At 43.0% G+C, this 15,179-nt stretch overlaps 2 protein-coding genes across 15 annotated transcripts in view; one reads left to right on the top strand and one right to left on the bottom strand.

Moving 5' to 3' along the window:
* TRIM68 (tripartite motif containing 68) overlaps positions 1-15,179 on the bottom strand; it is a 167,987-nt gene that overhangs the window by 147,362 nt on the left and 5,446 nt on the right. For 11 of the 14 annotated variants that reach the window (XM_079930813.1, XM_079930818.1, XM_079930820.1 and 8 more), the window contains exons 4-7: positions 14,712-14,972; positions 14,223-14,245; positions 13,527-13,627; positions 10,833-13,334 (exon numbers count right to left, since the gene is read on the bottom strand). In XM_079930813.1, the coding sequence (XP_079786939.1) occupies positions 12,784-13,334; positions 13,527-13,627; positions 14,223-14,245; positions 14,712-14,972 (936 nt within the window). In that variant the 3' untranslated portion in view covers positions 10,833-12,783. Of the gene's footprint in view, positions 1-10,729; positions 13,335-13,526; positions 13,628-14,222; positions 14,246-14,711; positions 14,973-15,179 lie in introns of those variants that run through there. The other 3 variants (XM_079930819.1, XM_079930812.1, XM_079930811.1) reach the window with 3 other exon arrangements.
* LOC307191102 (olfactory receptor 52I2-like) lies at positions 6,347-10,117 on the top strand. The gene is given in 4 exon segments (XM_079930825.1): positions 6,347-6,794; positions 6,797-7,145; positions 7,147-7,250; positions 7,253-10,117. Coding segments are annotated over 4 exon segments (984 nt in total). The 5' UTR covers positions 6,347-6,751; the 3' UTR covers positions 7,741-10,117.

Below are 15,179 nucleotides of genomic sequence, written 5' to 3'. Positions count from 1 at the left end.
CAAAAGACACAGACTGGCTGAATGGATACAAAAACAAGACCCGTATATATGCTGTCCACAAGAGACCCACTTCAGACCTAGGGACACATACAGACTGAAAGTGAGGGGATGGGAAAAGATATTCCATGCAAAAGGAAATCAAAAGAAAACTGGAGTAGCAATTCTCATGTCAGACAAAATACTTTAAAATAAACACCATTACAAGAGACAAAGAAGGACACTACATAATGATCAAGGTATCAATCTAAGAAGAAGATATAACAATTGTAAATATTTATGCACCCAACATAGGAGCACCTCAATACATAAGGGAAATTCTAACAGCTGTAAAAGGGGAAATTGACAGTAATACAATAATAGTAGGGGACTTTAACACCCCACTTTCACCAATGACAGATCATCCAAAATGAAAATAAATAAGGAAACACAAGCTTTAAATAACACATTAAACAAGATGGACTTAGTTAATATTTATAGGACATTCCATCCAAAAACAACAGAATACACTTTCTTTTCAAGTGCTCATGGACCATTCTCCAGGATAGATCATATCTTGGGCCACAAATAAAGCTTTCGTAAATGTAAGAAAATTGAAATTGTATCAAGTATCTTTTCCAACCACAACACTATGAGACTAGATATCAACTACAGGAAAAAAAACTGTAAAAAATAAAAACACATGGAGGCTAAACAATACACTACTAAATAACTAAGAGATCACTGAAGATATCAAGGAGGAAATCAAAATATACCTAGAAACAAATGACAATGAAAACATGATGACCCAAAACCTATGGGATGCAGCAAAAGCAGTTCTAAGAGAGAAGTTTATAGCAATACAATCCTACCTCAAGAAACAACTCAAATAAACAAACTAACCTTATACCTAAAACAATTAGAGAAAAAAGAACAAAAAACCCCCAAAGTTAGCAGAAGGAAAGAAATCATAAAGATCAGATCAGAAATAAATGAAAAAGAATTGAAGGAAATGATAACAAAGATCAATAAAACTAAAAGCTGGTTCTTTCAGAAGATAAACAAAACAGATAAGCCATAAACAAAATGGATAAGCCATTAGGCAGACTTATCAAGAAAAAAGGGAAGAAAACTCAAATCAGTTGAATTAGAAATGAAAAAGGAGAAGTAACAACTGACACTAAAGAAATACAAAGGATCATGAGAGATTACTACAAGCAACTATATGCCAATAAAATGGACAACCTGGAAGAAATGAACATTTTCTTAGAAAAGCACAACCTACAGAGACTGAACCAGGAAGAAATAGAAAATATAAACAGACCAATCACAAGCACTGAAGTTGAAACTGTGATTAAAAATCTTCCAACAAACAAAAGCCCATGATCAGATGGATTCACAGGCAAATTCTATCAAACATTTAGAGAAGATCTAACACCTATCTTTCTCAAACTCTTCCAAAATATAGTAGAGGGAGGAACACACCCAAACTCATTCTACAAGGCCACCGTCAGCCTGACACCAAAACCACACAAAGATGTCACAAAGGAAGAAAACTACAGGCCAATATCACTGTTGAACATAGATGCAAAAATCCTCAACAAAGGGACTTCCCTGGTGGCACAGTGGTTGAGAATCCACCTGCCAAGGCAGGGAACATGGGTTCAAGCCCTTGTCCAGGAAGATCCCACATGCTGTGGAGCAACTAAGCCCATGCGCCACAACTACTGAGCCTGTGCTCTAGAGCCCGCAAGCCACAACTACTGAGCTCACGTGCCACAGCTACTGAAGCCCGTGCACCTAGAGCCCATGCTCCACAATAAGAGAAGCGACTGCAATCAGAAGCCCAACACCGCAACGAAGAGTAGCCCCTGCTCACCGCAACAAGAGAAAGCCATGTGCAGCAACGAAGACCCAATGCAGCCATAAGTAAATAAATAAATAAATAAAATTTACAAAAATAAATCTTCATCAAAATACTAGCAAACAGAATCCAACAGCACAATAAAAGGATCATACACCATGATCAAGTGGGGTTTTTCCCAGGAATGCAAGGATTCTTCAATATACGCAAATCAATCAATGTGATAAACCATAGTAACAAATCAAAGGAGAAAAAGTATATGATCATCTCAATAGATGCAGAAAAAGCTTTCGACAAAATTCGTCACTGATTTATGACAAAAACCCTCCAGAAAGTAGGCATAGAGGGAACTTACCTCAACATAATAAAGGCCATGTATGACAAACCCACAGCCAACATCATCCTCAATGGTGAAAAACTGAAACCATTTCCACTGAGATCAGGAAAAAGACAAGGCTGCCCACTCTCACCACTATTATTCAACATAGTTTTGGAAGTTTTAGCCACAGCAATCAGAGAAGAAAAAGAAACAAAAGGAATCCAACTTGGAAAGGAAGAAGTAAACTGTCACTGTTTGCAGATGACATGATACTATTCATAGAGAATCTTAAAGATGCTACCAGAAAACTAGTAGAGCTAATCAATGAATTTGGTAAAGTAGCAGGATACAAAATTAATACACAGAAATCTCTGGCATTCCTATACACTAATGATAAAAAATCTGAAAGAGAAATTAAGGAAACACTCCCATTTACCACTGCAACAAAAAGAATAAAATATCTAGAAATAAACCTACCTAAGGAGACAAAAGACCTGTATGCAGAAAACTATAAGACAGTGATGAAAGAAATTAAAGATGATACCAACAGATGGAGAGATATACCATGTTCTTGGATTGGAAGAATCAACATTGTGAAAATGACTATACTACACAAAGCAATCTACAGTTTCAGTGCAATCCCTATCAAACTACCAATGAAGGGCATTTTTCACAGAACTAGAACAAGAAATTTCACAATTTGTATGGAAACAGAAAAGACACTGAATAACCAAAGCAATCTTGAGAAAGAAAAACAGAGCTGGTGGAATCAGGCTGCCTGGACCTCAGACTATGCTACAAAGCTACAGTAGTCAAGACAGTATGGTACTGGCACAAAAACAGAAATATAGGTCAATGGAACAGGATAGAAAGCCAAGAGATAAACCCACGCACATATGGTCAATTAATCTATGACACAGGACGCAAGGATATACAATGGAGAAAGGACAGTCTCTTCAATAAGTGGTGCTGGGAAAACTGGACAGGTACATGTAAAAGAATGAAATTAGAACACTCCCTAACACCATACACAAAAATAAACTCAAAATGGATTAGAGACCTAAATGTAAGACCGGACACTATCAAACTCTTAGAGGAAAACATAGGAAGAACACTCTTTGACATAAATCACAGCAAGATCTTTTTTGATCCACCTCCTAGAGTAATGGAAATAAAAACAAAAATAAACAAGTGGGACCTAATGACACTTATAAGCTTTTGCACAGCAAAGGAAACCGTAAACAAGACCAAAAGACAACCCTCAGAATGGGAGAAAATATTTGCAAATGAATCAATGGACAAAGGATTAAGCTCCAAAATATATAAACAGCTCATGCAGCTCAATATTAAAATAACAAACAACCTAATCCAAAAATGGGCAGAAGACCTAAATAGGCATTTCTCCAAAGAAGATATACAGACTGCCAACAAACACATGAAAGGATGCTCAACATCACTAATCATTAGAGAAATGCAAATCAAAACCACAATGAGGTATCACCACACACCGGTCACAATGGCCATCATCAAAAAATCTAGAAACAATAAATGCTGGAGAGAGTGTGGAGAAAAGGGAACCCTCTTGCACTGTTGGTGGGAATGTAAATTGATACAGCCACTATGGAGAACAGTATGGAGGTTCCTTAGAAAACTAAAACTAGAACTACCATACGACTCAGCAATCCCACTACTGGGCATATACATGGAGAAAATCATAATTCAAAAAAGAGTAATGTATCACAATGTTCATTGCAGCTCTATTTACAATAGCCAGGACATGTAAGCAACTTAAGTGTCCATCATCGGATGAATGGATAAAGAAGATGTGGCACATATATACAATGGAATATTACTCAGCCATAAAAAGAAAGGAAATTGAATTATTTGTAGTGAGATGGATGGACCTAGAGTCTGTCATACAGAGTGAAGTAAGTCAGAGAGAGAAAAACAAATACTGTATGCTAACACATATATATGGAATCTAAGAAAAAAAAATGGTCATGGAGAATCTAGGGGCAAGATGGGAATAAAGACACAGACCTACTAGAGAATGGACTTGAGGATATGGGGAGGGGGAAGGGTAAGCTGTGACAAAGTGAGAGAGTGGCATGGACATATATACATTACCAAACGTAAAATAGATAGCTAGTGGGAAGCAGCCGCATAGCACAGGGAGATCAGCTCGGTGGTTTGTGACCGCCTAGAGGGGTGGGATAGGGAGGGTTTGAGGGAGGGAGACGCAAGAGGGAAGAGATATGGGAACAGATGTATATGTATAAGTGATTCACTTTATCATAAAACAGAAAGTAACACACCATTGTAAAGCAATTATACACCAATAAAGTTGTTAAAAGAAAAAAAAGATGTGGCACATATATACAATGGAATATTACTGAGCCATAAAAAGAAACGAAATTGAGTTATTTGTAGTGAGATGGATGGACCTAGAGTCTGTCATACAGAGTGAAGTGAGACAGAGAAAAACAAATACTGTATGCTAACACATATATATGGAATATATTAAAAAAGAAAAAGGTTCTGAAGAACCTAGGGGCAGGACAGGAATAAAGACGCAGACGTAGAGAGTTGACTTGAGGACACGGGAAGGGGGAAGGGTAAGCTGCAAGGAAGTGAGAGAGTGGCATGGACGTATATACACTACCATATATAAAATGCATAGCTAGTGGGAAGCAGCCGTATAGTACAGGGAGATCAGCTCTGTGCTTCGTGACCACATAGATGGGTGGGATAGGGAGGGTGGGAGGGAGACACAAGAAGAAGGGGATATGGGGTTATATGTATACGTATAGCTGCTTCACTTTGTGATATGGCAGAAACTAATACACCATTGTAAAGCAATTATACTCCAATAAAGATGTTTAAAAAAATTTAACCAAAAAAAATGAGAGACCAAGTAGTAATGTTAAATGTTTGGGATAGGTCAAGTAAAATAAAGAATGAAAAGAAAGCGCTGGATTGGCAACATGTTATTGATGGAGATCATTGTTGGTCTTAGCAAGAAAATTTTTAGTAGCAATAGACTGAAGAGTGAAAAAGGAAAAAAAAAAGACCAACCAAACTGTCCAGTCATTTGAAAGCACTAATAAGATATGTAAACCTTTAGCAGTGCTAATTGAGAAGAAAAAGGAATGAGGGGGAAAAAATCTCTCAAGAGAATGAAAGGTATGACTAGTTACAACTTGCGAGGGCTAGAGAGAGGAGGGATGGGCAGGCACCGGCTGAGACTGCCCTCAGAAGAAAGGTGATTTTATACAGGGCAGAGATGCAGAGAGGAAGATCTTGGATCAGAGGTGAGTGGGGGGGAGCTCGTTAGTTTATTCAGTCTGTTCCGTTATAAGGCATTTCTTCTGTTTAGGGTTTTTTTTTGTTTGTTTCAATAAAGACCACAGATTGTAATCATATCCCAGAAATTTGCCTTTTTAGAAAACTTCTGAGGACTCTCATCAAGGCTGCTTTGGTACCTGGGTGTGGCGTCAATTAGTGGTAGGCTCTCCAGGGGGTAAATGGAAGGGGCAAATGTATGTCACTTGATTAGCATTGAGAACCAGGTAAATTTTTGTCTCATCCTTGGTTAAAAGAGAAAATGCTACTGTAGCTGATGGGATTCTGTGGCCAGTACTCCATCAATCTGATCTACTCAATTTTTTAGGGAGGAGCCAGGCCTGATGAGAAATCCAAGAAGGGTCAAGTGAAGGCAGTGTCCAAGGATATGGAAAGTTCTTAGCCTTAAAAAACTCCTGACTGAGGGGAGGGACGGGGTGATAATTAATAGCATGCTAGTCTCCAGGCTTGGCAAATAAGCACTCTTCATTTAAGATTGCCTGGACACCTGGGAAACAGTTCTTGGGCTATATATGACTATCGTAAAGTCAACATAGTCACACAATTGGTGTGGTGACCCACTAGCCGGAGGCCTTGAGAGATGCAATATTAGGGAAGTGAGAGACTGAGGAAGGAGAAGATGCACAATGTGACATGTTCAATCTCACAAAGTTTCATTCAACAATTATTAAATATTAGGAACTGAACATACAAAAATAACAGAAAAACTCTTTCCTTTGTTTTCTCATTCATTCATTCAACTGTTTGCTATAATGAGTACATATATCTTCTTTTAATGGACTTGTGCACCACAGCTATGGGTGCACACAGTTGGTATAAGGTATAAGGCCATGAACAAGACACATATGATTGAATACAATAAAGTCACAGGTAGAGTATTGGAATTGTCAATTTAGGTCCCTCAGAGGTCAGCATGGATGAGAGTCCATAAAAGCTCTGAAGGTACCTAATTTAGTTTCCGCATGGGATGGGGCAGGAGGCAGAGAAGGCTTCCTGAAGGACGTAACTCATGATATTTGAACGATGAACAGAAGTTAGTAAGGCACAGTACTGAGGAGGATGGAAGGTGGAGCAGGAAAACTTTGTCAGATGTCACTTCCTTAATCCTGTGGTCCACTGAGTTAAGAATACCATCAGGCTCTCCTAACACCATAGCTGGGAACAAGTCTTACAGGATTGCATCCTTTTACATCATTTTATATATTAACAGGAAAGCAGTCTCATCTGTGATGCTGGGGCCACCCTACAACCATACAATGGAACCCCCTGCCACCTCGTCCTGGTGGGTATTCCAGGTTTGCAATCTTCACATCTTTGGCTGGTTACCTCACTGAACATCGTGTATACCATAGCCCTGTTAGAAAACACCCTCATAGTGACTGTAATTTGGATGGATTCCACCCTACAAGAGCCCATGTACTGCTCCCTGGATATTCTGGCTGCTGTGGACATTGTTATGGCCTCCTTGGTAGCGCCCAAGATGGTGAGCATTTTCTCCTTAGGAGACAGCTTCATCAGCTTTAATGCTTGTTTCACTCAGATGTATTTTGTCCATGCAGCCACAGCTGTGGAGACAGGGCTGCTACTGGCCATGGCTTTTTGCTGTGTGGCCATCTGTAAGCCCCTACAAGAGAATTCTCACACGTCAAGTGATACTGGGAATGAGTGTGATCATCACCATCAGAGCTATCATATTCATGACTCCATTGAGTTGGATGGTGAGTCATCTGCTTTCTGTGGCTCCAATGTGGTTCTCCATTCCTACTGTGAGCACATAGCTGTGGCCAAGTTGGCATATGCCCACCCCATGCCCAGTTGTCTCTACAGCTTGATTGGTTCCATTACTGTGAAAACCCACAGAACCTCCATTACTGTGGGTTCTGATGTGGCCTTTATCGCTGCCTCCTATAACTTGATTCTTCAGGCAGTATTTGGTCTCTCCGCAAAGAATGCTCAGTTGAAAGCATTAAGCACATGCGGCTCCCATGTCGGGGTTATGGCTCTGTACTACCTACCTGGGATGGCATCCATCTATGTGGCCTGGCTAGGGAAGGACACAGTGCCTTTGCACATCCAGGTGCTGGTAGCTGACTTGTACCTGATCATCCCACCAACCTCAAACCCCATCATCTATGCCCTGAGAACCAAACAAATAAGGGAGCGAACATGGAGCTTGCTGACGCACTGCCTCTTTAACCACTCCAACCTGGGTTCATGAACACAAAGTCTGTTCAGACCTTGAGCATTCCAGCCAAGTTCAAAGATGCCTGAGAGGTCTGTGGAGCTGCTTTGGTTCACCTGGTACCACAGAAGTTCTAAGATGAAGCTGTAAAGGGTAACTTTGCCTAACTTTTCAATTTTTAGCAAGGATATAAAAGAAATAATTTTCTGACAATGGTTTTATGGTTTCAATTAACTAGTATCTGAATCAGAGGTAAGTTTGGGAAGAGAATACAGATTTGGGGTTTTCCCTTCCTGACCTACACTTCCAACTTAGTATCCTACCAGTCCCTCTGCAGAAGAAACCAACTGTTAGGTACCCCTATACCTGACTGATTTTCTCACAACTGTTCATCTCTTTATGTTATTATACGGAAGCAACTGTTAATATATGTGACCCTGACCTCTGGCCCATTGATGAATCCACTCAACTTGGGTCATGTGCTCACACCTGGACCAGAGTCTGTCTCCAGTCAAAATGGATCCCAGTTTATCTGAGGAGATACAAACTTGGGGTCACTGATGGTGGCCATTTTCCAACACACGAACTTGGAAAGAGAAATCTGTTCCACAGCAAGAGAAACAGATTAGCAAAATGGGATGAAGAAACTGAGTCTCTGGTTCCAATTCATTTTGAACACCTAGGTACACCCCTGTTATTAAGTTCTGTAAGATATACCTCTATAGCCTTTTAATATCCCCACTATTGTTAAGCTAGTTGTAATCAGTATACTAATCACCAGCTTTTTGTTTCTAAGCAACAGAAGCTAAAGCAACGTGAGTTTGGTTTTGACATCTATCTCTTTGCTTCTTAGTCCTGCCTGTGTAACTAAACTGTAAGATACAAAATAGAGGGATCAAATATAACACAGGTCTTTCTTCTTTTGGACATCTCTAAGGAGGTATGCTCTGGGATAAAAAGTTAATAGAGAACAATAATAATAATGAAGTTGAAATATCACCACTCTTTCCAGGTCATCAGATAATTCATTGGCTTTTGTTTTTATTTTTCCCCTTTCAGAAAGTCTTAAACTGAATAATCAGTGTATGTTAAAAGAAAGAGATTTTATATGTAAGAGGTACATATATTTGACCCTGGTATATTTGAAAATCTTAAGATAATTTCCCAGTAAGTGTTGACAGCAAGTTATTGTATTTGAGTCTTAATATCTCCTTTCTACTGATGAGGAAACGACACTAATTCATAGAGGATATTGAAGATAAAATAATGAATGGAAAGCACATAAAACAATACCTGAATCACTGTATATACTTTAAAAATATACCCAGTAAATTTCTAATTCCATAATTTTAAAGGGTAGCCCTAGGCACTATTGAAACTGTATTCCTGCGTAGATCAGCATTCATGTAGTAACTGTTCCAGAGGGATCTCATGCTTAACAACTTAGCATCCATACTCTTTGCTAATATTGATATTTACCTACCTAGAATGTATTCTATTTCTGAATATCAGAGAAGTAGGAATCAACCTCTCAAAATCAGATAACAATGCATTGAGTTCCCAAAGAGTAGAAAAAAGAGACTCTCCTTCCCTTGCAACCCCATAACATAAAACCAAATCAAGATCGTGAGATGGTTAAGCGTATTTGATAAGATTTCCATTTAGTCACACTATTCTTTCTCTACAAGCAACCCAATGATTTGGCTATGCCCATTTAATCAACGAGTTATTAGATGCATTATAGCATCTGATGGAAAGTGACAAAGGGATAGTCCAGCCTGCATTCAAAACAGCAATTTCTTTTCGGCATTTCAATCAGAAGCCTGCCCTGCCAGCTTTGTGTTTCATTCACGCCAGTACTCACTGAAACTAGCTGAGACTCACCGTTGGTACTCAAATATTGAACTTCATACTTCCCAAAATGGACTGGTTCTCTGCCATGGCTGCCCCAAACAGAAAAACCTGCGCGTCTCCCAATATATTCAGATACGACCCCTGCCCAGCACGTGAAGCAACGTGTGCTCATTTAACTAGAGCCTGGGAGCAACAGTAGACTCTGTGTTAGGATTCTTGAGATTACAGCCAATCCTGCTTGGAAAAAAGAAAGATTGGATTTCCTGTGGGGAGTTGCTACCCCAAGGTTTGCCCGCTGTATCCACCTTTCGCAGGACCCAAGCATTTTACCCTTTGAATAGCCTTTCCCCTCAAGACTCAGGCATTGCACCCCTTGGTTTCTTTGCCAGCAAAACAAGGATGGGCAAAGTTCACCCCTGCCTTGTAGTGAATTATCACACCAAGTTGGAGGTACAACCCTAGGCATTCCAGGGAGCGGTGCAGGCACTCTGCCCTCCACATGGCTACCTGCCTTGTCCCCTTCAGGACCACTTTTGTAATTAGCCATCCAATCAGTTTCTGAACAGGACTGTAATTAAATAACATCCAGTCTTTCATGCCCCTATGAGGCAAGAAGATCTTATTTTCGTTTTGATTCTAGGTATATGAATGAAAGTTCCCTCACTTAAATATTTAGACCTGCACACACACACACACACACACACAATGCTAGACTTGGGCTACAATGGTGACGCAGACAAATAAGGTTCTTGTTCTTAGAAAGGAAGTGTAAGCAACTGCCCTAGAGAAAAGGATTTTCATACACTTAAGACCTTTTACCTTTTTGCCTGGTCTTAAAAATCAGACATTATGATAACACATAATATATTTAACCTTCTAATTCTTTTAACAAGTAATCACAGCACCCAAATCAGCTTATAAATGTAAAAACAAAAACAAAAACCCAAAGAGCACATTACAAATAATGCCATTCCACTCCTTAATTCATTCTGGGTTTGAATGAATTTATCACCTAATAATTCTCTCTTTTAGGAACCTTCCAAGATTTGGCCTTATAAAACCACAGAAAAGAACACTGATGCAGTTCCTAGACTCTCTGTTAAGTTTCCATGGACATAGCTGGAAGCACTTCCTAAAGATCTATTTCTCAAGTCTATACACACTTCCCCAGGGAGTCCCCGTGCCCTGCCCTGCTCCCCTACACACACAAAGATATATGGTGCCTCTAATGTAGGTCTGTTCAACCCTTGGCCAATACCAGGTCTGTGACTTACCAGTTCATTTCCCTCCAGGCGGATGATAGCAAGTTCTCCCCTTCTACTGCTAATGCTCAAGGAGCAACTTGGAAGCATGGTGGGAGGAATGAGTTTATTTCTCCACTTTGGCCTGTTTCACCTCCTTCATATGTGAACAACAACACAATTAAGGTAGAAAGACAATTTTGGCTATTCTTTATTACAGGAATGATTTTGCTTCTGCCTGTACCTAACCTAGTATCTACTTTGCTGCCCAATCCTAACTCAACAGTCACTACTTTCAAGCTTAGACTACATCAGAGGTTGTGTTACACAGCATCACAGTGACAATACATAATGTATATATTGTAGCCCCTCACAACAGGCAAAACCCATAGTTCTCATATGCTTGCTTTACAGTTTGTTTCCAGCACAATCATTCCCACATCACACTTTTAAGACTGGTAATGAATTATTTTCGTCACACACAACAATCACTCTGAAGGGCCAATAGCCCAGATCTACAGTCTTAATTCCCTTTCATTATCATATATGGCTTTTTCTGCCTAGTCCTATTCTTCCTCCCCACACCTCCCTCCTGCTTTATTCCTTCTGTCACAGATTTAGGGAAGAGAAAGGCAGAATATTTACCAGAACCATGAAGATTCCCTTGGTGACAAACCAAGATCCAAACTTTAGCCCAATGAGCTTGTGGGTGAGCCTTCCTTTCAGTGCATTTGTTTTACATTTGTCTTTGTATTATTTCCATTCTCTACCCTAACGTCACAGTCCCTGTTCTAACCCAAAGACAAACACATATAATAGACGCTCAATATATTACCGTGGCCCGGAGTTGGCCAGGGCATGGGTATCTTTTGGTCTAAAAGACAGGACTGTCAGGAGAGGCCCTAAGAAGCTAAGGCAGTGCTGCAAAGATGCTGTAAAAAGGTGAGATGGGAAGGTTGCCACCACAGGCAAAATCCATGGCTTGCCTTCCCTGTCCCTGAGAAAGGAACAAAAGTACGGGATGGAACTGAGATCTTCACAACAATCCTGCGAGGTAGGAGAGTATGCAGTTACTATACCCATTTTCCCATTGAGGACACTTAAAATCTTTCAAACATTGGGGTGTTTCAGACCTGAATGTAATGAATGATATGCAGACATGTGACCTGAGAAGTGAGTTTGTCAGTCTGGTTTCATTTGAATGTGAGAAATACTTTATAATCGATACACTCTTCTTTCCATCAGCTTTGTTAGAAATAACTGACTGCACTAAGGCCATTTCAGTCTCTTCATCCATGAAGTGAAAATACAAACAAGGCGCACAGGTCTTCCGATTCTGACATTTAGAGAAAAGGGCAGGACCAGGACACAGCTCTCATTACAGTCTGAGATTAGTGACTTGCCCAGCTTGTGCTCAGAGAGGAGATGGCCACTGGGGCGGTCTGGGCAATTGGTGATGCATTTCTCTAGCTGGGAGGTCAGAGAGTTGGGGTGAAATATGGGTGCTCAGAGGCACCTCAGTACACCTCAGGTGAAGCATCCTCCTGCTGCTATCAGCACAGCAACCAGCTCTGGACACGGACAGTATTCTTCTGGCTTGTCCGTAAACCTGACCCAATGGGTTTCCTGAAGATCGGATCTAATCCATCACGCTCACTGAATTATGGCACTGACAGGGACAGGGAAGAGGGGCGTGACCTGCAGAAAGCACTATCCTGGTCCTTAGAGCCGCTGTGATCCTCACCAAAAGCCTTGTCATACTTCCCGCGGGGGTGCAATGCTCCTTTTGCCGAGCCTCAGCTTTTTAACATGAGTGGTTTAGTGGGAGACTGGCCCGGTAGCGACACACCACTGGGTCAGGCAGAGGAATCCCTGGGTTCCAGGCTCAGCTCAGTTCCAGGGGACACTCATCAGGGGCAGGGTCCTCCAAGACCCCTGCGGGCCAGGTGACATTCCAAGGCCTCTGGGTAAAATGGTGGCTCTCTTAGTCGTCCCCGTCCAGGGAGCAGATGGCCAGGGGAGCGGTGTTGTTGGCTCCGATGCTGTAGCAAGGACTGAAATAGGGCAGGAGGCGCCCAGGGAAGGGATAGTGGGGGAAAGTGAAAATGTGGGAGCCGCTGTCAGTCACGTTGTAGAAGGAGATATCATGAGCCTCGTAATCCAGGAAGACTCCCACCCGGCGGGGAGGGACGGGCAAGGACAGGAGTGGGTATTCGTCGGTGCCTGCCCGGTACTCATCGCCCTTCCTCAGCCTGATCACCCAGAATCCGTAGTGGGGGGATAAATAGACCACCTCCTTCCGGTCTACATTTTCCTTACACACTCCCAGGCCCCATTCAGACCTGTCTCCCACCTCCACCTCCCAGTAGTGCCGACCCGAGGAGATGCACTGACTGCCCAGGACGATATTGTAGCGGTAAAATCTCTCAGGATTGTCGGGCAGCTTCTGCTTGGTGTCTCCATAGCGCACGCATTTTCTGTCCTCAGACACGATGAGGCGAGAATAAGCAGTGTCTGGATCCAGCCGCACATCCGCTAGGGAAAAAGATCCTGGTTGGTACCCTGACACAGAGCGAGGGGGCCTGGGCGAGGTCTCTGCGATAGATACAGCCAGCGATTTCCTCAGTGGCGGGTGGGCAATGGGCATCCAGAGGGCACTGAGCCATTTCATTTCTCCGGGAGGGGTCCCGCCCCCCGCTCATCACAATCCCGCCGAGCGTTCATTACCTGCATACGTCTTCAGGATCTCTCTGAGCCCCAGCACACGGCAGTCCGTCTTCAGCTCCAGCGAGACTGGTTCTGGTCTCTGCAGGCTCCAAGACTTGCTCCTGATAGAGAGGGGTAGGCCTTGGGGCCAGAAGTCCTGGCTCTGCCACATGGGCCTTCCCTTAGTACAGGGAAGGGGGCTTGGCCAGGGACGGGGTCAGCGAGGTGCCCCTCCCCAGCAATACCAGGCAGAGCAGAGATGTGATGATTATTTGACTGAGCTGAACGGCTTGTGGCACAGAGAGAATATTCACATACCTAGGCCATGGGAAGGGTTAGGTGTGAATCTGACATTGGGAGAGGAAGAGGTGTACTGCAGAGGAGAAGGGCCCATATGCAGACTCAGAGCACCGATGCTGCTGGAGACAGCTGCAGTCTTCTCCCCTCCTTGAGCCATCTACTTGAAACCATACATTTTATAGCTCTACCTGAAACTCTTATTGGTAATGCTTGAAATGAATTTGGCCAAGCACAAAGAAGAAAAAAGAAAGATGCTGAAAGCTTCCTTAGCCAATACAATGGAAGGGGCAGAAGATTACGGACCAGCACCCACTTTTCTGTAGGTACTTGGTCTACGTTCCTTCCCCAATTCTGGCTCTGGCCAGGACCCACTTTCTCTTACAGGGCTGTCGAGGGGCTCCAGAGATGGAAACATACCTGTTTAAGACTTCCTGAATACCCTAGAAGGAGAAAAAGATATGCAGCACATGAGTATGCCCCATTCCTTGGAGGGACCAGACAGACACAGAGCTGTAGGAGGGAGTTTCTCCGAGGGAAGGGGAAGGCAGAGAGCAAAGCTGGAGAGAAGGCGTGTAGAGGGAGCGGGGGAGAAGCCTACAGGAGGCAGGCAGGGCAGGCTGAGCCCTGGCTTCACTGGCCAACTTCGGGCTCCATCTCAACTCTCTGGCCAGAGGGACGGACGGGTATGATGTGAGGGCCGCCTAGACAATGTCCCTCTAGGAGGCCACGAGGTCATCCACCCAACCAGGGGTAGGGGAACAGCCGGCATTAGCAGCGGGTATACGGAATCCACATCTGGTAGGCTGAGTGCTGACAGGTCCCACTGAAGACGAGGTCCCCCCTCTCCTACAGTCCCAGGCCACCCTCAGCTCTTGCTCAGACTTCCCAGGAAAGCCTGCCCCTCACCTGCAGCATCCAGCGGACAGGCCTCTGAGACCTTTCTTCCAGCTCTGCGATCATCCTCCACAGGACCCGGCTCTGCTGGATGAGTGCGTTGTGACTCACCCCCAGTTTCTGCGTGGTCTCCCCTTCCTCCTGCTCCAGGCTGGCCAGAGCGGCGGCGGCCTCTACTTCCAGCCGCCGACCTGGTGGCTGTTTTTTCTTTAGTAATCGCCGGTACTTCTCAAACTCCCATATGATGCTCTGCTTGCGGGTTTCCACCTGTATCTGTAAAGCCAAGATCAGAAATCAGCACGGATACTGGTCGTGTAAGGGCCACCCAGGATTGAGGACGCTGGTATGTGCACACACACACGCACTCTGGAATGTCCTGGTACCAACTGTGTGCCAGGCACTGTAGAGGCACAGACAAAGGATATGATTTTTCCTAACTTCCTGTTCCCTCAGCTCCAGTACATGCTCCTCAGTCCCTAT

Source organism: Stenella coeruleoalba, assembly GCF_951394435.1.
Source record: "Stenella coeruleoalba genome assembly, chromosome: 8".
NCBI lineage: Eukaryota > Metazoa > Chordata > Mammalia > Artiodactyla > Delphinidae > Stenella > Stenella coeruleoalba.
This window is presented reverse-complemented; position numbering and strand designations above follow the sequence as displayed.